General features: G+C 41.4%; 1 protein-coding gene and 1 pseudogene across 1 annotated transcript; both read right to left on the bottom strand.

Annotated features, from left to right (window-relative positions):
• Nucleotides 1–57: 57 nt before the first annotated feature.
• Nucleotides 58–22,401, bottom strand: LOC129817716 (XK-related protein 5-like). Its single transcript, XM_055873213.1, has 7 exons — nucleotides 22,099–22,401; nucleotides 17,286–17,469; nucleotides 16,511–16,695; nucleotides 10,865–11,077; nucleotides 9,858–10,027; nucleotides 9,359–9,470; nucleotides 58–2,869 (listed from the first exon to the last, which is right to left on the bottom strand). The coding sequence occupies exons 1-7, from the start codon at nucleotides 22,223–22,225 to the stop codon at nucleotides 1,812–1,814; spliced, it is 2,049 nt and encodes a 682-aa protein (XP_055729188.1). The 5' UTR covers nucleotides 22,226–22,401; the 3' UTR covers nucleotides 58–1,811.
• A 1,796-nt stretch (nucleotides 22,402–24,197) lies between these two features.
• LOC129817715 (PR domain zinc finger protein 1-like) overlaps nucleotides 24,198–24,358 on the bottom strand; it is a 22,332-nt pseudogene continuing 22,171 nt past the window's right edge.

The following is a 24,358-nucleotide window of genomic DNA, read 5'->3' as shown; positions in this document are numbered from 1 at the left end:
TTAATTTGTATATACAGAATTCAATGAAAGACCAAATAATTAAAACTACTTTTTGCATTATGTCCACCCAATATAATCTTTATTGCTTCTTTGTTATCAAGCCACCAGTGGCCTTGACCTATGGAACAAAATGTTGAATAGGCAAACACCTGAGAGGGAGAAAACTATGAAAACCAGCATCATTTTAGTGCTCTGTATGCGCTGTCTATGGATCTCATCCTGGGTCCTTTATAGAACATTTAGTCAACAATACAACGATCCCTTATAAGAGAGATGGAAAATTTAGCACAGCAAAACATGTCTTGGATATCCCTTCATCACAATTGAGGTGTGGAAGCTTAACCATGGGCCTGAGACAGTACAAAAACATATTATATAGAATCTCAACCGAAAAACTGCATTTAGCAAGTTAACATGTTCAACATGTCTTTGAGACAAAGAATAAAAAACATCTATATTTTTGACAACATAATGTACCTTAAAAATATTAATTAGCTCTTAGCAATAAATATGTTTGTTAATATGAACAACTTCACAAAAGGCAAATGGTGTCCTATAAAAGCGAGACACCTGTCAAATTTCACCATCAAACAGTTTTGTCGAGTAGACATTGGAGCCCTGTCTGTCCTAAGCAGTGTCAGCAAATGAATGTATATGTTCACCTGTGGTTTACTCCACACCATAGCAAACGGTTGCAAAATGTTTTTGCACTGGAAACAACTCTTTGTTATTGGACAAGGTCAGGTTAGTCACTCCCTGTTAAGACCGTTTGCTTCCGGTCGATTTTGTTTGGTTCCTAGTGAATACCCCTCTGATCATATGCTCATTTTGGGGGGCAGGGGGAAGCGAGCATCTTTTCAAAAGAATAACAAAAACACACAAGGAAATTAGAAGTGCACGGATACTATCAATGGTACTTGGTATTGGGCCGATATGCTACTACTTGAACAGGGTATCTGTAAATGCTAGCAGATACAAAGTTCAGATATGTAGCTGACATATTGTTGTTGTAACTTCACTTTAGCCGAGGTCATGTCTCCTGCCTAGTAGTGTTGGGAGAATTATAATTTTTTGATACGGTTACACATCGGGATATTCGTTTTTACGATATTGCGATATACATTTTGCGCTAGTCAACTGTACCTGTGCCAATACTCCAGTATTTTTCCTTTTATAGCGTGTTCTCCTTTATAAATGGTGAGCCAATTTCTTTATAGCACTTTTATTTCCATGACTGATTAAAACTCGTTTTCTCATGGCTGTCTCTTGTCCCTCTGCAGCAGACATATAGTGAACAATATGTTTGGAACATCGAATCGCAATACATATAGAACCGTAAAAATCCCAATACATATCGTATCGGCACCCAAGTATGGTGATAATATCGTATCGTGAGGTCCCTGGCAATTCTCAGCCCTACTAGTTTTCATAGAATAACTTTCCTATATTTGTTATTGTATTGAAATTATTATTTTTAAAAGCATTTTTATATGTCATTATTTGTTTACTGCATTATGTTAGGTTGATTAGGAGGTAGCATTGATTGAACTGGGTTAAAGTTCATGTTATGAAAAATAAATACTTGAATCGGTACTCGCCGGTATCGGCCGATCCTCAAGAGAAAGTACTTGGTACCTGGAATGATCAGCAAGAGTTGGTAACGGTGCACATCTATAGGAAATGTATATTACATAAGATATGTGTGCTTCTAATTGAGCTGGTTTTGAGCTGGCGTTGAGATTGGAAAGTCAATAGAGAGGAAGCATAATCAGTCTCTCTCTCCCATCTGTTTTTTTATCTCTCCCTTGTTACTAAAATCCATCATCCTGGTCTCGGCGTGACAGTATCAGCTGCCTCCTGGGACCACTCAGATGGGGGATGCTGGGCGGTGAGTCCCCCTGCGCCCCAGAGTCCAGTTTGGGTGTTGAGGTGTAGCACGGACCCATCCGACCCATCTGCAGGCTCGTCATGTCCCTATGGGCGGGGTTGCTGGGGATGAAGCTAAGGCCTGCCATGCCCATGGGGGGGCTAACCCGGTCCAGGTGGGGGTTGCTGGTGATGCTGGGGGACTGGGGGTCGGCGCTGAAGTACAGTGTGGTGCTGGACAGGGTGGTGTTAGGGCAGAAGTAGGGCTCGGGGCTTTTCCCAAACAACGATTTGCCCTCAGGCGAGCTACGCTTGTAGGAGTCAGAAACCGGTGACTCCAGCGGGCTCTCCATGTCCTCCAGGCTGTCCTTGCTCTCCTCCTCGCCGGGCGTCTCAGCTGACGTGGGCTCGTCACTAGCGCTCTGGAACTCCTCCTTGCAGTCCGAGAGGGGCGCCAAGCCCCCCTTCATTCCCTGCGATTCAGACACTGAGGCCCCGGAAACCCCGGAGACCCCGTCGCAGCTGCCGCCGCCTGCCGTGGTCGTCCCACCGCCGCCCGTACTCTTGGCCTCAGAGTTACAATAGGACTCGTCCACTTCCAAGATGGCCGCCACACCGCCGGAACCATAGGCGCAGTTAATCTTCCCCAAGTCACCGGTTTTTAGTGCCAAGCGAATCAGGAGCCAGTGGTGGTGGCGGCAGGGGCACGAGTTACCCAGCCTGGGACCGCAACTCCCAGGATGCTCCAGGAGGGAGCCGGCCACGCCTGAGAGGGAGAAGCTGCCGTGGTTATGCAGGGAGGAGGGGGCAGGCTGGGGGAGGCTCTTGACACCACCCCCACCCCCACCCCCCAGTGAGTAGGAAGACTCGCCCCGCTCCAGGCCCTCTAGACAGGTGGAGCCCATATGGTGGTTGTGGTGGCCCAGGCGCTGGCCCTTGCCCTGGGCGATCTCGGTGGACTTGGGGTGGAGGAAGCGGTAGTACAGGACCAGAGAGGTGGTGCCTGGAGTAGGGAGAGAAAAGAGAGGGGGAGACTTAGAAACACGCAGTGTAGTACAGGGTGTTTAAATTAAGTGATGGGATTGAAAGTTCCCTATGGGAAACAGTAAAAGTTGGTTGTGTCTGAAGCTTGACATGGTGCTTTAAAAAGATCCGATGCAGCCATTTTTATCTCAATATCAAATCATTTCTTGGTAAAAAATAAGTACCTTAATGTGATTGTTTTCAATTAAAATGCTCAACAAGAAAGATTTTTGCTAGGACTGTCTGGTAGTGGTCTGAGTTGGGAGGGGACACCTGAAAACTAGCCCGTTATTGGCAGAGAGGTTTGGAACTCTTTCTTATTGGTCTGTTAACTCATTTACTGTCTGGTGATGTCATAACGGCAGGCCAAAACTCCATCCCACCAAAACAGGCTGAAATTTCAGGCAGTCTTTTCAAACAACTCTTACACTAAAAAGGGATTATCATAATTTTCACAATTTCACGGTATTATTCCAACCTCATAGTGTGGAAATATATATAAAACACAGAAAAATCACGTTTTTGAACCTCACTGGTCAAAATAACATTTAATTTATACTCGACTGTCTAATGTCTGTAGACAGTCGCTTCCGTTTTCCTTTTCACAGAACTTTGACCCTGTCGGAGTGTCTGTTGTCATGGTTACCGCACAGTAGTTTGGTTGCTATCCAATTTGCGACAGATTTATTTGAATATTCTAAAATATGCCAAATAAACTGCATACATCCCCGAGTCGTAGTGGGAGGATCCCACACCATATAATTTAGTGACTCCCAAGTTGACTTCGATACGATGGTTATTATACAGTACCAATATTTGCACATAAAGGCAATTGCACCACCATTTCTCACATAATTAATTTCAGAGACACAAACAGATCCCACCTTGTCTAGCTGTTAGGAATTTTGTTAATAAATAATTAAAACAATTTCTAGCTTTAGATAAAACTATAACCAATTGAACTCTGCATGCCTGGTGAAAAGAGATTTGTGTTGTGGGTTATAAAATATGCAGAAAGGGTCGTTAAACTATGGTTGAACTGACCCAACTTAGCCCTGAGATGTTTAGATAAGGCTGTGGGTAACTTTTTAGGTCTTCCATTATCTGGAGTTGTCTGCTAAAGTGGTAATACATTTTAGTGAGCCTTCAGGATAATCGATTACATTGTGTGTCATGTGTGTGCGCTGTGAAGTTGGAAAGAACTTTTGAACCTGTTTTCTATTTGTCAGGACAAGGAGACTTATTCTGTAACCTATGACGTCATATATTGTATATAAACCTGTTGTTTATGATCAAATGGTAGCGTGCTCCGAGAATAAATTCTATTATCTAATTTTAATAAGACTGTATCTTGTCTATTTTATGTTAATAAGTATCTTACAAATTCTTATAAATAGACAGATTGAATTGAATTAATGAGTACATTACAGGAATTATTTAATTCCACTAACACTAGCGTTTGTTTTTTTTGTACGATTTTATTTGAGCTTTTATAAACAATACTAAACATACAAACATCAACTACATCACACCTGCCCAGACCCAGTAGCACACACTCCCATCTCCAGTGCCACCCTCTTTCCACCACATGGCCTGAATCTGCACCATTTTGTTTCGATTTCTCCATTGTGTTAATGATGGTGGATTGATTTATTTCCAAGATGAGTGATGAGAAGAGAATCGTCCAACCCATTGGGTATCTCACTACACCTCCATATGCCATGTCTTGAAATATGTGGAGAGATGGATTCAAATTAAGTTGACATTGTAATTCTTCTGACAACCAACTTTCTAGCTCCGCCCACAACTTCCGGACTTCATAGCGTTCCCAGAAAGCATGGATTATTGAGTCATGATTCGTTTTACACTTAAGACATGACTCTGCCGTTGTGCTGTGAATTTTGTCTATTGTATAATACATTCTATACATTAGCTTATACTGGATTAAGCTTACATTTTGTGTTAACTATAATTTCATTAGTGCTCCAACTTTCCCTCTATCTTGTGCCAACATCAGTTATTTTTAAGTCTTGGTTCCAATATATATATTTTTTCACAACTTTTTTTTCTAAGAGATTGTCAGCTGGATATGCTCTTTGCAAAAAAAAAAATTGGGATGTGTAACTTAAGTTGCATATATTTGAAACAATCTAAATTGGTCAACCCAAAATTACTTTTTCGTTCTGGCATGGAAATAAATGTATTTCTTGTTACCAAGTCATTCATGTTTTCTATGCCTTTAGTTTTACATATGGATCAATTTATTGGTGAATTCTGAAAAGCGATCTAAGGATTGTTCAATAAGATGTGTTTTTAGGAAGTGATATTGGTGATTGTAGAATACATTATCTTCCATATATTTTTTATTTAACCTTTTATTTAACTAGGCAAGTCAGTTAAGAACAAATTATTATTTACAATAACAATTACCATATTGTTATAGTGTTCCATATAGTTATAGTGTTCCATATTGTTATAGTGTTCCATATTGTTATAGTGTTCCATATTGTTATAGTGTTCCATATAGTTACAGTGTTCCATATCGTTACAGTGTTCCATATCGTTACAGTGTTCCATATCGTTACAGTGTTCCATATCGTTACAGTGTTCCATATCGTTACAGTGTTCCATATCGTTATAGTGTTCCATATCGTTATAGTGTTCCATATTGTTATAGTGTTCCGTATTGTTATAGTGTTCCATATCATAGTTATAGTGTTCCATATCATAGTTATAGTGTTCCATATCATAGTTATAGTGTTCATATCATAGTTATAGTGTTACATATCGTTATTGTGTTCCATATCGTTATAGTGTTCCATATAGTTATAGTGTTCCATGTAGTTATAGTGTTCCATATCGTTATAGTGTTTCATATCGTTACAGTGTTCCATATCGTTATAGTGTTCCATATAGTTATAGTGTTCCATATCGTTACAGTGTTCCATATCGTTACAGTGTTCCATATCGTTACAGTGTTCCATATAGTTATAGTGTTCCATATAGTTATCGTGTTCCATATAGTTACCGTGTTCCATATAGTTATCGTGTTCCATATAGTTATCGTGTTCCATATAGTTATAGTGTTCCATATCGTTACAGTGTTCCATATCGTTACAGTGTTCCATATAGTTACAGTGTTCCATATAGTTATAGTGTTCCATATTGTTATAGTGTTCCATATAGTTATAGTGTTCCATATAGTTATAGTGTTCCATATCGTTATAGTGTTCCATATCGTTACAGTGTTCCATATCGTTATAGTGTTCCATATAGTTATAGTGTTCCATATAGTTATAGTGTTCCATATCGTTACAGTGTTCCATATCGTTACAGTGTTCCATATCGTTACAGTGTTCCATATCGTTACAGTGTTCCATATCGTTACAGTGTTCCATATAGTTATAGTGTTCCATATAGTTATAGTGTTCCATATAGTTATAGTGTTCCATATAGTTATAGTGTTCCATATAGTTATAGTGTTCCATATAGGTATAGTGTTCCATATAGTTATAGTGTTCCATATAGTTATAGTGTTCCATATTGTTATAGTGTTCCATATTGTTATAGTGTTCCATATTGTTATAGTGTTCCATATAGTTATAGTGTTCCATATCGTTACAGTGTTCCATATCGTTACAGTGTTCCATATCGTTACAGTGTTCCATATCGTTATAGTGATCCATATCGTTATAGTGTTCCATATTGTTACAGTGTTCCATATAGTTATAGTGTTCCATATTGTTATAGTGTTCCATATTGTTATATTGTTCCATATTGTTATAGTGTTCCATATAGTTATAGTGTTCCATATAGTTATAGTGTTCCATATCATAGTTATAGTGTTCCATATTGTTATAGTGTTCCATATAGTTATAGTGTTCCATATAGTTATAGTGTTCCATATCGTTATAGTGTTCCATATCGTTATAGTGTTCCATATCGTTATAGTGTTCCATATCGTTATAGTGTTCCATATCGTTACAGTGTTCCATATCGTTATAGTGTTCCATATCGTTATAGTGTTCCATATAGTTATAGTGTTCCATATCTTTACAGTGTTCCATATAGTTACAGTGTTCCATATAGTTATAGTGTTCCATATAGTTATAGTGTTCCATATAGTTATAGTGTTCCATATAGTTATAGTGTTCCATATAGTTATAGTGTTCCATATAGTTATAGTGTTCCATATAGTTATAGTGTTCCATATAGTTATAGTGTTCCATATAGTTATAGTGTTCCATATAGTTATAGTGTTCCATATAGTTATAGTGTTCCATATAGTTATAGTGTTCCATATAGTTATAGTGTTCCATATTGTTATAGTGTTCCCTATAGGTATAGTGTTCCATATAGTTATAGTGTTCCATATAGTTATAGTGTTCTTAATTATGAAGTTGTTAATGTTCTTAGCTTTATCCATTTGAAAATAAGACACATACAAAGATTCTGGGGATGAGCATGAGCTTGAGAAATTGAACTTTATTCCATTACTCAACAGTATGAAAGCAGATCTAATTAAATGGAATAAATATTTCCATAAATCTTACAGGCAGAATAAACCTCTTTAGAATGGCATGCCTGCCAAAGATTTAGTATTTATTTTCGGTAATACCAATTACCCCACCAAAGACATTCTTTAAAAAAGTATACTCGGTCATAACATACTTTATATGGGCAAATAAAATGTATAGAATAAACCACTTCCTAAATCTCAGGGAGGCTTTAACCTTCCAGACTTGAAATTGTATCAACTCGCTACCAATGCACTAAAGGAGGAACAATGGGTACATATCATATTTTGTTTTGTCAACATTTAGAAAGTTTACAGACAAATTAGCCGTTTCCATAAGGCCTGTTATGCCATGTTTTATCCAACATGTTTCTCTAACATCAGATGTGTACGGTGTGGTATCCCTCAGGGCAGTTGCATTGGGCTGTTAGAAATTATTTGCCACTTGTTTTACAAGAACCTAAAATGACTATGTATGCTGATGACTGCACAATGTACACATCAGCACCTACAGCCAGTGAGCTCACTGGGACTCTTAGAATGGAGTTACAGCCAGTGAGCTCACTGAGACTCTTAGAATGGAGTTACAGCCAGTGAGCACACTGGGACTCTTAGAATGGAGTTACAGCCAGTGAGCTCACTGAGACTCTTAGAATGGAGTTACAGTCAGTGAGCTCACTGGGACTCTTAGAATGGAGTTACAGTCAGTGAGCTCACTGAGACTCTTAGAATGGAGTTACAGTCAGTGTCAGAATGGGTCCTTAATAATAAACTGGTCTGAAAAATAATTGTATTTGGTTTAAAGCATTATCTTAGACCTAAACCTCAACTGGAGTTGTGCATAAAGGGTATGAACATTGAACAAGGTGAAGAAGCTGAACTCTTAGGAGTAACATTGGATAGTCAGTTATTATGGTCTTGTCATATTGACAAAGTTGTTGTGAAGATGGGGAGAGGTATGTCTGTTATAAAAATGTATTCTGCGTGTTTGACACAAAGATCAACTGTACTAGTTGTTTAGGCTCTGATATTGTCCCATCTTGATTACTGTCCGGCAACATGGGCAGGTGCAGCAGAGAAAAGCAAAGCTGCAGCTGGCTCAAAACAAAGCAGCACACCTTGCCCTGTATGTATTATGTATTATGTGGACCCCATGAGGAGTAGCAGCTGCATGTGCAGTAGATAATGAGGATCCTAATAAAATAAACTTGCATAAAAAGGTTGGATGGAAACCTGGTTTGTGACAGTAACAAGACTCTACTAGAAAGCTCACCATTACCTTGTAAATAATTATCTTATTGTGAGTTTATTTTCTTGCAATAATTACCTTTTTTTTGTTGCTAAAGTTAAGACATGTTCAGCTATGCTCTATTTGAACTGGCTAGCTAGCTAACAAGCTAAAAACATACCAAAACATCCTTTAGGAAGTTTCTTTTAGTTGCTAGATAGTTTCTTTTAGCTGCCTGGCATGACATATACAAACAATTATTTTGAAACTAATGGATTTATGGTGTTAAAATCAGGTAGTTATGATATTTGGATCACCAAGCTGCTGATGTCATGTAGAGGCTGTCATTTCTGTGTTTATACTTTTCATAACGACAAGTTGGTGTCGGACAACAATAGAACGTTTATGATGTCACTGCGACAGCTGTCTACAGCATGTCAATATAACAACTGCAAACCAGCCTTTAGATAGACAATATATCTCTTACAACCATGAACATTACTAAATCTGTGATATTTGAGGTTTCTCTGGTAGTAGAAATTTGCCCTAAATTAAATCTACATTTGAATAGAAGAAGTTTCCTTTTTTAACACGTAATAGGTTTAACTTTAGCTTTGTAATAGCTCTTTTTAACATCTTCTGTTAAGTGCACACACCTCAGGCATAACCTGGGGGTTAAAACTAAATTCTACATTAGAATAAGGAGACTCCAAAAATTGACTCACCAAGCAGGAAGCTGCACAGCACGACGGTAGGGAGGGTTATGCTATCCCATGATTTCTCACTGAGGAAGTCTGACGCTGCCACTAGTAGTGTGGCATTCTCCAGTAGCATGGCCTATAGGAGAAGAGGTCAAATGAGAGGTCAGGAGAGTGAACAAATAGCCAGCCCCCCCCCCCCCCCCCAAAAAAAAATATACAACTCATCTCAAAGACACAGGGGTGAAGGCATAAGACAAGGAATGACAATGAGCACCAGGAGATTCAAACAGAAGTCAATCAGAACATTCCTAAGCTGCACATTCAATTCAAATTAAACCAATCTTTATTGTCCCTGAAGGGCAATCCTCATCCTCCTTGTCATCATACGTGCCACGTAGAAGCAGGAAATTGAAACTGAAGTAAATCTGAACTAACTAATATTTTTATTCTCCCCAAAGGGTAATTCAGTTGCTGCGTACGAATTTACCCTCTATCGAGTTTCTTCTCTCTCTCTCGTACGTACCAGGTAGAAGCCGGCCATGCGGAAGCGCGAGGGGCCTTCTTTGACATTGAGGAAGAGGAAGATGTGGACTAATCCCAGCACGGCGTTGAACAGCCGCCAGCGCCACGGGCCAGTGCAGATATCGGGTTGCTGGGCGACCAGCCAGAAAGACGCTGTGAGCCAGTGGAAGCCTGGAGGTCAATGTAAAAATACATTATTCCAGAGTGAATTAGACAGTGGAGCACTACTGTGGTGGGAATACAGAGTGTGTGTGTGTGTGTCTGTGAGACAGAGAGAGGGTGTGTGTGTGTGTGTGTGTGTGTGTGTGTGTGTGTGTGTGTGTGTGTGTGTGTGTGTGTGTGTGACGGCGAGATAGACAGGGTTGTGTGTGTGTGTGTATGCACGTGTGCTCAGCAGGACCAGAAGGAACAGAGACAGAGAGGTAAGAGGTAATGTGCATCGTCATGCAGGGGGACACTGGTTGCCAAGAAACTAGCTTTGAAGGGCGATATGTGTTGTGAAGATGCCTTTTGTTGATTTGTTTATTTACAATCAAACCTGAGGCTTTGAGCATTTGGTATAATAAACATAGAGGTCAATTGTAGGTCAAATCAGTTTATTCTAAATGACCATTTTGATTGGTTCTGCTGTCAGATGATTGTGAAGCATCTCAAATTTGCATTGATACATTATTGACGACAATCGAGTTCTCTGAGTAAATACTGATGCTCAAGGAGTTAACAGTAACTCTCTCTCTCTACCTTTATACGATCATGCCGACCAGAACCAAACTGTGCTGGCCTGGCTCAGATTTTCTCTGTTCACATTGTCCTTTTCAGCAGGGTTTCCAGCAACTATGTGGATGCTTAACCAGGCCTGCTCAGTACAGCTTGGTTTGGCTTGGCTTGATTTTGCTCAGTCGTGTGAAAAGCCCTCTAGTTTCTCCAGTTGTTGCACTGCTCCCTCCATCTCTCCCTCCCTCCCTCTCTCTCTCTCTCTCTCTCTCCCTCTCTCTCTCTCTCTCTCACCTGCCACTCCGCAGGTCCACCAGTGGAAGTAGCGGGCGAAAGACATGAGGCTTGCCACCCGGGCACCCAGCATGCCCGCCCTCCACAGCAGCTGGCACAGCAGGGCGGCCGGGGGCATGGCCAGGTGCCCCGGGCGTATAAGGCAGCACGCCCGGCTGAACAGCACCAGCGCCCAGGACAGCGACAGCAGGCACAGGCCGGCGCATGCCGCCACTGTGGAGGCAGATTAATGGGGAGAGGGTGAGAATGAGAGGGAAGTATGGGGAGTGAGAAATGATCAGATCTTTGTTACAGACCAGGTTTTTCCATTACAAAAATGACCGATTACAAGTTAGTTTCTTAGGGATTTTCTTTGATCATAGACCTGATCCTGATCATAGACCTCTATAGTCCCAGATGAGCTGGCATGATCTGATAGATAACCCCATTTGATCTGATGGATAACACCGTTTGATCTGATGGATAACACCGTTTGATCTGATGGACAGCACCGTTTGATCTGATGGATAACACCGTTTGATCTGATGGATAACACCGTTTGATCTGATGGATAGCACCGTTTGATCTGATGGATAACACCGTTTGATCTGATGGATAACACCGTTTGATCTGATGGATAACACCGTTTGATCTGATGGATAGCACCATTTGATCTGATGGATAACACCGTTTGATCTGATGGATAACACCGTTTGATCTGATGGATAACACCGTTTGATCTGATGGATAGCACCGTTTGATCTGATTTCAATGAAAATTCCAGAATGTTAGGGAATCCTCAGTTCTTTAGGATATGACTGTATATTTCAGTAACAAAATTACATACAGTGCCTTCGTAAAGTATTCATACCCCTTGACCTTTTCCACATTTTGTAACGTTACAGCCTTATTCAAAAATGTATTAAATAAGAGTAATTCCTCCTCAGCAATCTACACACAATATCCCATAATAACAAAGTGAATACAGGTCTTTAGAAATATTTGCACATTTATTAAAAATAAAAATACCTTATTTACATAAGTTTTCAGCCCCTTTGCTATGAGACTCAAAATTGAGCTCAGGTGCATCCTGTTTCCATTGATCGACCTTGAGTTGTTTCTACAACTTGATTGGAGTCCACCTGTTGTAAATTCAATTGATTGGACATGATTTGGAAAGGCACACACCTGTTTAGTAAAAGGCACATGACAGCCTGCTTGGACCATGAAAAACAAGATTCTCTGGTTTGATGAAACTTTGGCCTGAATGCCAAGCGTCACATCTGGAGGGAACCTGGCACCGTTCTTTCTCCGAGTTGTAACAGCAAGCAGAGCAGAAACTGGCTACTCTTTAGTTGGCTGATGTAGCTGGCAAGGTAACGGCTGCTTAACTGATCAGAAAAATATCTAACGTGTTTATTCACTGTGCTGAGCTAGTAGCGTAACTCAGAGTTTCCCAAAGTTGGTCCTTAAAGCTATTGTCTGGAATAATGGTCATTTCAATTAGAGGCGAAAGAAACGCACACCTATTTAGGCGAGGTGCTGGTTAGCGGAGTGGAACACTTAAAAAAATAAAGGAGAGCCGCACACTCTAGGAGCTCAGACAAGATGTCTTCATCAGGGTATACCGGGTGAACCATTGATTCTATTCTTGGATAATATCATGTATAATATGTAGGTAATTATTTTTGTAAAACAAATGGGAGGAAGACCTGGTAGAAGCTATTGGGCATGATGAATGGATACAGATATGCTCGAATGCCCAGTCATGTTCATATCATCTCAGACATCAATTACTGCAGTTTACGACCATCCATAGAACTTACTACACAGGAAACCATGAAGTTTATTAGGCTACGGGCTAAAGATTAAATAATTTATGATGAGGGTGGTGAAAGCGCACAGTGATGAGCTTGATGGTCCTTTCCAATAAATATTGAAGGTCTTATTCTGATGTTTTCGGTACATGAACATTTTAATGAAAAAGTACATTTTGTGTGCTCTACGTCATCACACACTGACTTATCTGCAATAAGTCTGTTTGGTGAAAACATACCACTGGTGGGAAAATGTGCATATATTCACATGAAAATCTGTCGCCAATTGGATCGAAACCTAGCTAGTGAGGCTAAAGAAAGTGTGCCATATCAATTTACCTAATTGTTACTTTGGACAAAAATCAAGACTTCAATATTGTTGTCATGCTTTTTGTATAACAAATATTATTTTAGAAAAATTCTGAATTTTCCATTAATCGTAATTAATCAGAGCAAATCCTGCGATTACCTCGATTAAATGTTGTTATCGTTGGACCGCCCTATTTCATACATATGCATGGAAAATGTTACAGGGAAGTGTCATGAATTCAGAATAGGGCAGTATAAGATATAATTGTACATCTTCACAATTCATTGGGTGTTAGACAGCTTTTTTTATTTTTATTCCCAATCCAACCCTAGGATCATCTTTCCCACTGTCCGTGCAATCTTATTCTGTAGCCAGGTTTCCATCCAACCTTTTTATGCGAGTAAAGTACATGTTGAAAAAAATTATTTCATTACAGGCCTGAGAGTAAACTTTAAAAATGTCGACAAAACAAAATACGCTAGACATGGTGGGATCTTTGTGTCTGTAAAATTAATTATGAGAGAAATATCTGCAGAAAGGCTTTTATGCGCAAATATTGATATAACCATCATATTGAAGTAAACTTAGGAGTCACGCGATGACATGTGTGGCACTCCCACTGCGACTCAGTCTCCTGTATCTATGCTGCAATATTCAATGTGCCGGGGGGCTAGGGCCAGTCTGCTATATCTGGTGTAATTCTCCTGTCTTATCTGGTGTCCTGTGTGATCTTAGATTTGCTCCCTCTAATTATCACCTCTCTCTCTCCCCTTCCGGAGGACCTGAGCTCAAGGACCATGCCTCAGGACTACCTGGCCTGACGACTCCTGGCTGTCCCCGTCCCTAGTCCACCTGGTTGTGCTGGATGCCCAGTTTCTGCTGTTATGCCTGCGGCTATGGAACACTGACCTGTTCACTGGACCCCCACATGTTGTCTCAACCTCGAATGGCTCGGCTATGAAAAGCCAACTGACATTAAGTCCCGAGGTGCTGACCTCTTGCACCCTCTACAAACACTGTGATTATTATTTGACCCTGCTGGTCTTCTATTAACGTCTGAAGAACAATCTGGCCTTAATGGCCATGTACTCTTATAATCTCCACCCGGCACAGCCAGAAGAGGACTGGCCACCCCTCAGAGCCTGGTTCCTCTAGGTTTCTTCATAGGTTCCTGCCTTTGTAGAGTTTTTCCTAGCCACCGTGCTTCTACATCTGTATTACTTGCTCTCTAGGGTTTCTAGGCTCGGTTTCTGTATAAGCACTTTCTGACAACTGCTGTTGTAAAAAGGGCTCAATAAATACATTTTATTGATTGATTAGGCTAGAGATTAAATAAGTTATGATGAATTTCACAGGGTGGTGAAAGTGCACAGTGATGAACTTCACAGGGTGGTGAAAGTGCACGGTGATGAGCTTGATGCTCCTTTCCAATAAATATCCAGGGTCTTATTCTGGTGACATGATGATTGATGCTTGGCTGCTGTTTGACAAATAAAAAGTATTATTTTAGTCCATAATAATGTGATCATGTAGGGAATACATGTGCTCTAGCCAACAGAGTGCAGATGCTAGAGCACATGTGCCATAACCAGAGTGGACACACTCGGTACATAACATGTTTTTGTGACAAAACCATCAGTAGTGTTGAAAATGTGATGAAAACCCATTTTACTTGTTTCTTTTTCTGTACATGAAAATGTAACCGCAAAAGGTACTTGTATGTGCACTACGTCATCACACACAGCCTTTTATATGCAACAAGTCAACTTTATGAAAACACATATCTAGTGGAGGAAATAAGCATCTTGTTTTTATGTAGATATTCGCATGAAAATCTGTCGTCAATTGGATGGAAACCTAACTAATGTGATCTAAAAGGCTAAACTGATCCTAATCAGAACCTCTATTTTGAGATGCTTAAAACACACCAGATGGGAGGCCAGGAGCCTTATGCATTAAGCATCTCAGTGCAGGAGTGGTGATCTAGGGTCAGTTTAAACTTGGTCCTAGATCAGTACACTTCATGAATTCAGGTCCACTAAGAGATGGTAAAAATGGTATTATTACATATATTGAACAAACATATAAAAACACAACATGTAAAGTGTTGGTCCCATGTTTTATGAGCTGAAATAAAAGATCCCAGAAACTTTCCGTACGCACAAAAATCATATTTAAAAATATATGTTTGTTACATCCCTGTTAGTGAGCATTTATTTTTTGACAAGATAATCCATACACCTGATGGTGTGGCATATCAAGAAGCTGATTAAAAACCAGCATGGTCATTACACAGGTGCACCTTGTGCTGGGGACAATCAAGAAAAGGCCACTCTAAAATGTTTAGTTGTGTCACACAACAATGCCACAGATATCTTAAATTGAGGGAATGAATGTCCAACAGACCTGTTGCCAGAGAAGTTAATGTTAATTTCTCTACCATAAGCCACCTCCAATGTCGTTTGAGAGACCACGTGTAGCCACGCCAGCCCAGGACTTCCACATCCGGCTTCTTCACCTGCTGGATTATCTGACCAGCCACCCGGACAGCTGATGAAACTGTGGGTTTGCACAACAGAAGAATTTCTGCCCAAACTGTCAGAAACCGTCTCAGGGAAGCTCATCTGCATGCTCGTTGTCCTCACAAGGGTCTTGACCTGACTGCAAGTTTGGCGTCGTAACTGACTTCAGTGTGCAAATGGTCACCTTGAATGGCCACTGGAGAAGTTCTTCACGGATGAATCCCGGTTTCAACTGTACCGGGCAGATGGCAGACAGCGTGTATGGCGTTGTGTGGGCGAGCGGTTTGCTGATGTCAATGTTCGGAACAGAGTGGCCCATGGTGGAGTTATGTTATGGGCAGGCATAAACTACGGATAACAAACACAATTGTATTTTATTGATGGCAATTTGAATGCACAGAGATAGACGAGATCCTGAAGCACATTATCGTGCCATTCATCTGCCGCCATCACCTCATGTTTCAGCATGACAATGCACGGCCCCATGTCGCAAGGATCTGAACACAATTCCTGGAAGCTGAAAATGTCCCAGTCCCAGTGGCCTGCATACTCACCAGATATGTCACCCATTGAGCATGTTTGGGATGCTCTGGATCGACAGCGTGTTCTAGTTCCCGACAATATCCAGCAACTTCGTAGAGCCATTGGGACAACATTCCACAGGCCACAGTCAACAGCCTGATCAACTCTATGCGAAGGAGATGTTTCGCGCTGCATGAGGCAAATGGTGGTCAATACCAGATACTGACTGGTTTTCTGATCCACACCCCTACCTTTATTTAAGGTATTTGTGACCAACAGATACATATCTGTATTCCCAGTCATGTGAAATCCATAGATTAGGGCCTAATTAATTTATTTCAATTGACTGATTTCCTGATATGAACTGTAACTCAGTAAAATCATTTAAATTGTTGCATGTTGCTTTTATATTTGTGTTCAGTGTAGTAATTAATAACATATGATTTATGTTATATGTTTGTTTCTTTGTAATTAATTGGGTACAGTGGTGTCTTACCCGGGGAGTCGAGTTCCACGTCAGTGACGGCCAGGACGTAGGTCTGCAGCAGGGTCTGCGGTAGGGTGAGGACCAGGGCCTCTAACAGGCGGAGGGCGGACACATCAGCCTGCTGCATCACAGCCGCCCCCAGCTCCCCCGCAGTGCCCTGCATGTCCCATACAGACACCATGCAGTCCCACAACCTGCCAGAAGGTGGAGACAAAGACCAACAGCTGTGAGACAGAGCTGGTAAATTAGGGTCAGCACTAGAGAGCAATGGGTTATGCATGGCGGTGGATGATGCGATGTACTGTGTGTTGGTGGGATTATGTAAGAAATTCTGCAATTTGGATATAATGTAGAGTTTCTGTGTATTTAATTCAGATTAGATACACAGAAGATTTTAAGATTCTAGGTTTAATGATAGAAACCTCTCAAGGTAACCTCTAATGCGCATCACTTCCGGTATAGTACTAGAGGACAAATAGGATAAGAGATCTTATTCATCCAACTAAGAAAATCAATGGCAGGTTTCTAAATTATGTTTACTCTGAATTACTCTGAGCTGAAAGCAACTTCTCCGTCAAATTCTAATTCTGAGCCCCATTGCCTTGTTGTCTGAGTCAGGGTGGTGTTCATTAAGGCACAGTGGAAATAAAACATTCTAAAATATTTTGTCACAGAAAACAAAAGCAAGCATTTCTAATTGGACAAGTTCAGATAGTACCTCCACATTTCTGTTTTTGTGCCTATTGAACACACCCAGGTGAGGCCATTGTTCAGGTGGGTTTACCTTTGGAAGATGCCCAGTTGCAACACGTGTGTGAGGGTCAGGAACCAATAGTTGTCTTCCCCATCGTCATGGTACCACCTGAGACTCAACACCTGAACCAGTATCCCTGGCAACAGGAGGGCGAGGGTCAACCCCGCCCACTGTGTTTCCTCATTCCATAGGTAGAATCCTATGCAGTAGATCACTGTATAGATCACATACACACAGGGAGGAAATAGATACATTATAATACATTTGTAACAGTATAATAGTGTATCGTTGCATTGAAGTACTAAGGTCTATTTACCTCCCTACATACAAAATATTTTAGATGACATTCTGATCACAACAATGTTTTATTTTGGTTACATTCTGGACAGTTTATGGTAGGAGTGAATGGTGACACATTCCATTGCACACAAAGCAATCTACATTAATCAGTGAGTGAGTGAGAGAGTGGATGGGTGGATTAATGGTATATTGGGAAACAATCCCCTTGCCCTGACTCCTGGTTTCACAAAAACTTAAAACCCATATCAAATTCATTGATACTCATTAATGAATGAATTGCCATTTAAAGTGTATGCCTCTTAACCACAAATTTGGCTGGGGGAGAGAGAAGTGCTCGTTGGCTAGATATTGATTATTTCTGTCACATCCCTCCGGACTGGCTGTCTCCGTTGGTGGTGCCCTAGAGAGGGCCTCAGGCACAGCAGTATTTTTATCCGGTTGAAAGGCATCCGTGCCAAGGCCAAAGTCGCTTCGCGCGCAGTCAGTCACCTTTGCCGAAGCTCTTGTCATTGATCTGCTTACTCAGGGCTTCTCACGCGCAAACAAGGATGCACAGCACCTGTTTCCAGAAGAACGGCCGGAGGGGACCTCACCTGCTCGCGTGCCCTTCGACCGACATACAAAATCAAGCATCACCAAAAGCATTTATCTTATTATCGGCATGATTTGCAGCATGCAAGTTGAGTAGATGTAGCCAGCAATAGAAACAAGATAGAACTGTGAGGGGAAGTAGCTAAATTGGGTTTAGAAACCTCAGTCAAACGCTGTCACGGATGACCATGGATTGGCATCATCCCAATTCAGTGCATGTAGATATCGTACATTTTGATACCAGTACAGTATCAGGTACCAGTACAGAGTCGATGTGCAGGGTTATGAGGTAATTGAGGTAGTTATGTACAGTCCAGTCAAGGTTTTTTCTTTATCTTTACTATTTTCTACATTGCATCAAAACTATGAAATAACACATATGGAATCATATAGTAACCAAAAAAGTGTTAAACAAATCAAATATATTTTAGATTCTTCAAAGTAGCCACCCTTTGCCTTGATGACAGCTTTGCACACTCTTGGCATTCTCTCAACCATCTTCACCAGGAATGCTTTTCAAACACTCTTGAAGGAGTTCCCACTTATGCTTGTACTTGTTGGCTGCTTTTCCTTCACTCTGCGGTCCAACTCATCCCAAACCATCTCAATTGGGTTGAGGTCAGGTGATTGTGGAGGCCAGGTCATCTGATGCAGCACTCCATCACTCTCCTTCTTGGTCAAATAGCCCTTACACAGCCTGGAGGTGTGTTGGGTCATTGTCCGGTTGAAAGAAAATGATAGTCTCGCGCAAACCAGATGGGATGGCGTATCGCTGCAGAATGCTGTGATAGCCATGCTGGTTAAGTGTGCCTTGAATTCTAAATCCCTGACAGTGTCAGCAGCAAAGTACCCCCACAACATCACACCTCCTCCATGCTTCGCTGTGGGAACCACACATGCAGAGATCATCCGTTCACCTGTTTCACAAAGAAAAATCTAAAATTTGGACTCATCAGACCAAAGGACAGATTTCCACCGGTCTAATGTCCATTGCTCGTGTTTCTTGGCCCAAGCATGTCTCTTCTTATTATTGGTGTCCTTTAGTAGTGGTTTCTTTGCAGAAATTTGACCATGAAGGCCTGATTCACGCAGTCTCCTCTGAACAGTTGATGTTGACATGTGTCTGTTACTTGAACTCTGTGAAGCATTTATTTGGGCTGCGATCTGAGGTGCAACTAATGATGCAGCAATGCAGCATAGGTAACTCTGGGTCTTTCTTTCCTGTGGCAGTCCTCTTGAGAGCCAGTTTCATCTTAGCACTTGATGGGTTTTGTGACTGCACTTTTTCCGCATTGAGTGACCTTCATGTCTTAAAGTAATGATGGACTGTCGTTTCTCTTTGCTAATTTGAGCTGTTCTTGCCATAATATGGACTTGGTATTTCACCAAATAGGGCCATCTTCTGTATACCAACCCTACTTTGTCATAACACAACTGATTGGCTCAAATGCATTAAGAAGGAAAGAAATTCCACAAATTAACTTTTAACATGGCACACCTGTTAATTGAAATGCATTCCAGGTGACTACCTCGTGAAGCTGGTTGAGAGAATGCCAATTGTGCAAAGCTGTCATCAAGGCAAAGGGTGGCTACTTTGAAGAATCTCAAATATAAAATATATTTTATTTGTTTATCACTTTTTTGACTACCACATGATTGCATATGTGTTATTTCATAGCTTTGAAGTCTTCACTATTATTCTACAACGTAGAAAATAGTAAAAATAAAGAAAAGCCCTGGAATGAGTAGGTGTGTCCAAACTTTCGACTGGTACTGTACGTACAGGTAAGGATAAAGTGACTATGCAACAGGATACATAATAAACAGTAGCAGCAGCCTACATGATAAGTCAAAAGAATTAGTACAAAAAGGGTCAATACAGACACTGTAGTTAAATAGTCCTCTGACTCCGCCTGGTATAGAGGTCCTGGATGGCAGGGAGCTTGGCCGTGCGCACTACCGTCTCTAGCGCGTTGCGATTGGATACCAAGCAGTTGCCATACTAAGTGGTGATGCAGCCAGTCAAGATGCTCTCAATGGTGCAGCTGTATAACTTTTTGAGGATTTGAAGACCCATGCCAAATGTTTTCATCCTCTGACTGTGTCGGCGTGTGTGGACCATGAGTATTCCTTAGCTTCCTTGAAGCTCTAGACCCGCTCCACTACATATCCGTCGATGTGGACGGGGGCGTGCTCGGCCCTCTGTTTCCTGTAGTCCACGACACCACAATGCCATGACACTGATCTCCTCCCTATAGGCTGTCTCATTGTCATCGGTGATCAGGCCAACCACCGTTATGTCGCCAGCAAACTTAATGATGGTGTTGGAGTCATGCACGGCCATGCAGTCGTAGGTGAACAAGGAGTACAGGAAGGGACTAAGCACGCACCCCTGAGGGGCCCCCGTGTTGAGTGTCAGCATGGCAGATGTGTTGTTGCCTACCGGCCTTTCAGGAAGTCCAGGATCCATTTGTAGAGGCAGGTGTTCAGTCTCAGGGTCCTGAGCTTAGTGCCGAGCTTAGAGGGAACTATGGTGTTGAATGATGAGCTGTAGTCAACTAACAGCATTCTCACATAGGTGTTGTTTAGGTGGGAAAGGGCAGTGTGGCGTAGTAGGATTCGATCTTAGTCCTGCATTGAAGTTGACTGTTTGGTGGCTCGGAAGTCATAGCGGGATTTCTTGTAAGCATCCGGTTTAGTGTCACACTCCTTGCAAGTGGCAATTCTATCCTTTAGCTCAGTGTGGATGTTACTTGTAATCCACGGCTTCTGGTTGGGATATGTATATACGGTTACTGTGGGGAAAACGTTGTCGATGCACTTAGTAATGAGGTCGGTGACTGATGTGGTAAACTCCTCAATGTTATAGGACGATTCCCAGAACATATTCCATTCTGTGCTAGCGAAACAGTCCTGTAGTTTAGCATCCCCTTCATCGGACCACTTCCGTATTGAGCACATCACTGGTACTTTTGTTTGAGTTTTTGCTTGTAAGCAGGAATCAGGAGGATAGAGTTATGATCCGATTTATCAAATGGAAGGCGAGAGCTTTGAACGCGTTTCTGTGTGTGGAGTAAAGGCGATCTAGAGTTGTTTTGCATCTAGTTGCACAGTTTCCCTGCATTAAAATCACCGGCCACTAGGAATGTCGCCTCTGGATGTGCATTTTCCTGTTTGCTTACGGCCTTATACGGCCGTTGAGTACGGTCTTAGTGCCAGCATTGGTTTGTGGTGGTAAATATACAGCTACGAAAATTAGAAATTAAAACTCTTGGTAATTAGTATGGTCTACACTATTGGCGCTGAAAATGGTGAACATCACCAACCTGTAAAAACGGAAGTTCTGCTCCTCCAAACTAATCTCGTACATTGCCAGAGGTGAGTTTCTGAAATTCAGTGCATGCAAAATACTCATAAGATGTCCAGAGACACCTGAGTACATTTTCAAAGTATAGTCACTTGACACGTATGCGACATAGGGCATTAAGTGACGCAAACCACACATTTTATTATATGTTTATATCATTTTCTCTTCTCCAGAAATATGTTATTTTAAGGTCTCCTGAGGCTGTCCTAATCACTGCTTAATTTTCATGCAAGGTACTGGGTCCCGGTATCTAAGGGTTTAAAGACCACAATGAAACAACGCAAAGCAAGGTTACCGGGTCACGCCACATTCACATTATGTACTTCTACTTAACTAGCTAGTGTGGCTACTTGGCTAACTAGTGATGCTGAACTGTACTGGAATAAGCGCACGATAGACTGTAGTTAAATACGCATTCCGTGAAGCCCATAATGGTACATTTTGTCGACAAACCAAGAGCTCTACCAATGCATATAACTCAGTGAAGGTCACTAAAGCGGTCCAAGGTTTGTTTGAACGTGCTGTGAATGTTCATTTGCAGAATAGAACAAAAGTTAAAGTGGCTAGTATTAGGTGTCCACTTACGCGAGGTTCTTTCGGCCAGTATCACCAGCCCCGACACACCGAAAAGGATAGCTTGGCACCATGCTATCCAACACCCGCTCCGAGCCGCGGAGGGCATCACACGGTCAACGGGCCCAGCGTTTATCATGATACGGAGAAGTGGGCGCCGCGAGAACCAACCGGGGACATTATTATTGTCATCCTTCTCCCTCCGTGGATCCGTTACATCCTCGTTTTGCTGGCTGGCTCCTGTCAAAAAATATCTGACGTCACCGTGCGGTTTTTAAAGAGATAGTACAAAGTACAGTAAGTACTGTACAAACTCCCGATGGTCACATTGACCGTGACACATCACCTGACACTTTTTCGCCACATCTTCTTCGATCATAAAGCGGCTATCCTGGTTTATAATCCTCAGTATCACAAACATGTACATTACCATTCAAAAGTTTGGGGTCACTTATTAATGTCCTTGTTTTTGAAAGAAAAGCTACAAAAATTGTCCATTAAAATAACATCAAATTGATGAGAAATACAGTGTAGACATTGTTAATGTTGTAAATGACTATTGTAGCTGGAAACAGCAGATTTTTTCATGGAATATCTACATAGGCGTACAGAGGCCCATTATCAGCAACCATCACTCCTGTGTACCAATGGCACGTTGTGTTAGCTAATCCAAGTTGATCATTTTAAAAGGCTAATTGATCATTAGAAAACCATTTTGCAATTATGTTAGCACAGCTGAAAACTGTTGTTCTGATTAAAGAAGCAATAAAACTGGCCTTCTTTAGACTAGCAGAGTATCTGGAGCATCGTCGGTCTATTCTTGTTCTGAGAAATTAAGGCTATTCCATGCGAGAAATTGCCAAGAAACTGAAGATCTCATACAATGCTGTGTACTACTCCCTTCACAGAACAGTGCAAACTGGCTCCAACCAGAATAGAAAGAGGGGTGGAAGGCCCCTGTGCACAACTGAGCACGAGGACAAGTACATTAGTGCCTAGTTTGATAAACAGACGTCTCACAAGTCCCCAACTGGCAGCTTCATTAAATAGGACCAACAAAACACCAGTCTCAACGTCAACAGTGAAGAGGCGACAGTGTCTGTGTTCTTTTGACCATCTTAGTCTTTTCTTTTTATTGGCCAATCTGAGATACGGCATTTTTCTTTGCAACTCTGCCTAGAAGGCCAGCATCCCGGAGTCGCCTCTTCACTGTTGACGTTGAGACTGGTGTTTTGTGGGTACTATTTAATGAAGCTGCCAGTTGGGGACTTCTGGTCCCTCTGTGTTTAGTTGTGTGTGTGTGTGTGTGTGTGTGTGTGTGTGTGTGTGTGTGTGTGTGTGTGTGTGTGTGTGTGTGTGTGTGTGTGTGTGTGTGTGTGTGTGTGTGTGTGTGTGTGTGTGTGTGTGTGTGTGTGTGTGTGTGTAATAATGTATCCTTGAGTGAAAGGGGAAATGGTGGGGACAGAACTTTGAATGTTGTGGTCTAAATCGATACCCTGTATACCAATTTACTGGATTGTTGCAGGAAACTAAATGAATCATTTACTCATGTGTTTCAGTTTCATCATTCACAGCTCTGGGGAGTCAGCACATTGGTCTCAATAGTAGTGTGTGGGACATAGAGAGTGGGTGGTTGTGGGTGGTTGTGTATGTGATCGAAAGTGAGGAACATCTCATGTGTGAACAGTTTCCCGTATATGAGTTCAACTGCTGCTGGCAACTGGAAGTGATACATTTGAGAGAGAATACATATACGGACGCACCCAACACACACACACACATACGCCCAATGCACACACACACACACACACACACACGCTTATCCCATTTCAAACTCTGAATCCTGATCAACATCTGATTCGGATCACACATCGGTAATAGTTAGTTTTGATTTGAAAAGCAGATTTTCAGAAGTGTGTGTGTGAGAGAGAGAGTGAGAGAGAGCGACCGTACATGTGAGTATGTATCAGCGACTTGTCATTCATTACCAGAGCTCTGAAACACAATGTGGGCGACTGCAGTAGGAAGGAGAGTTCATCAAGATAACAACTTCATTTTACATGTGGCACACATCAATTCATTAAATCAACTCACACACAGAAAAGTGAATAAACACATACAAATTTAAAGTAAGACATGAATTGTCTCTTTTCTGTTATTACTCCACATCGTCAAGTAGTACAAAATCACAAAACCAGATGGTAGTAAATAGAACCCTGTTATAAACATTTGATCACAAATCTCCCTGTCTTTCTGGCTTCCTCAGGTTACA

This window comes from Salvelinus fontinalis, chromosome 20 (genome assembly GCF_029448725.1).
Source record: "Salvelinus fontinalis isolate EN_2023a chromosome 20, ASM2944872v1, whole genome shotgun sequence".
NCBI lineage: Eukaryota > Metazoa > Chordata > Actinopteri > Salmoniformes > Salmonidae > Salvelinus > Salvelinus fontinalis.
This window is presented reverse-complemented; position numbering and strand designations above follow the sequence as displayed.

What these genes read in the sequence shown, in the direction of transcription:
- LOC129817716 (XM_055873213.1), bottom strand. Translation starts at nt 22,225, where the DNA reads ATGATAAACGCTGGGCCCGTTGACCGTGTGATGCCCTCCGCGGCTCGG. An exon ending in CAACTGGGCATCTTCCAAAG is followed by an intron (nt 16,696 to 17,285) that starts GTAAACCCACCT and finishes ACCTTCTGGCAG; the next exon opens with GTTGTGGGACTGCATGGTGT. An exon ending in GTGGACCTGCGGAGTGGCAG is followed by an intron (nt 10,028 to 10,864) that starts GTGAGAGAGAGA and finishes ATTGACCTCCAG; the next exon opens with GCTTCCACTGGCTCACAGCG.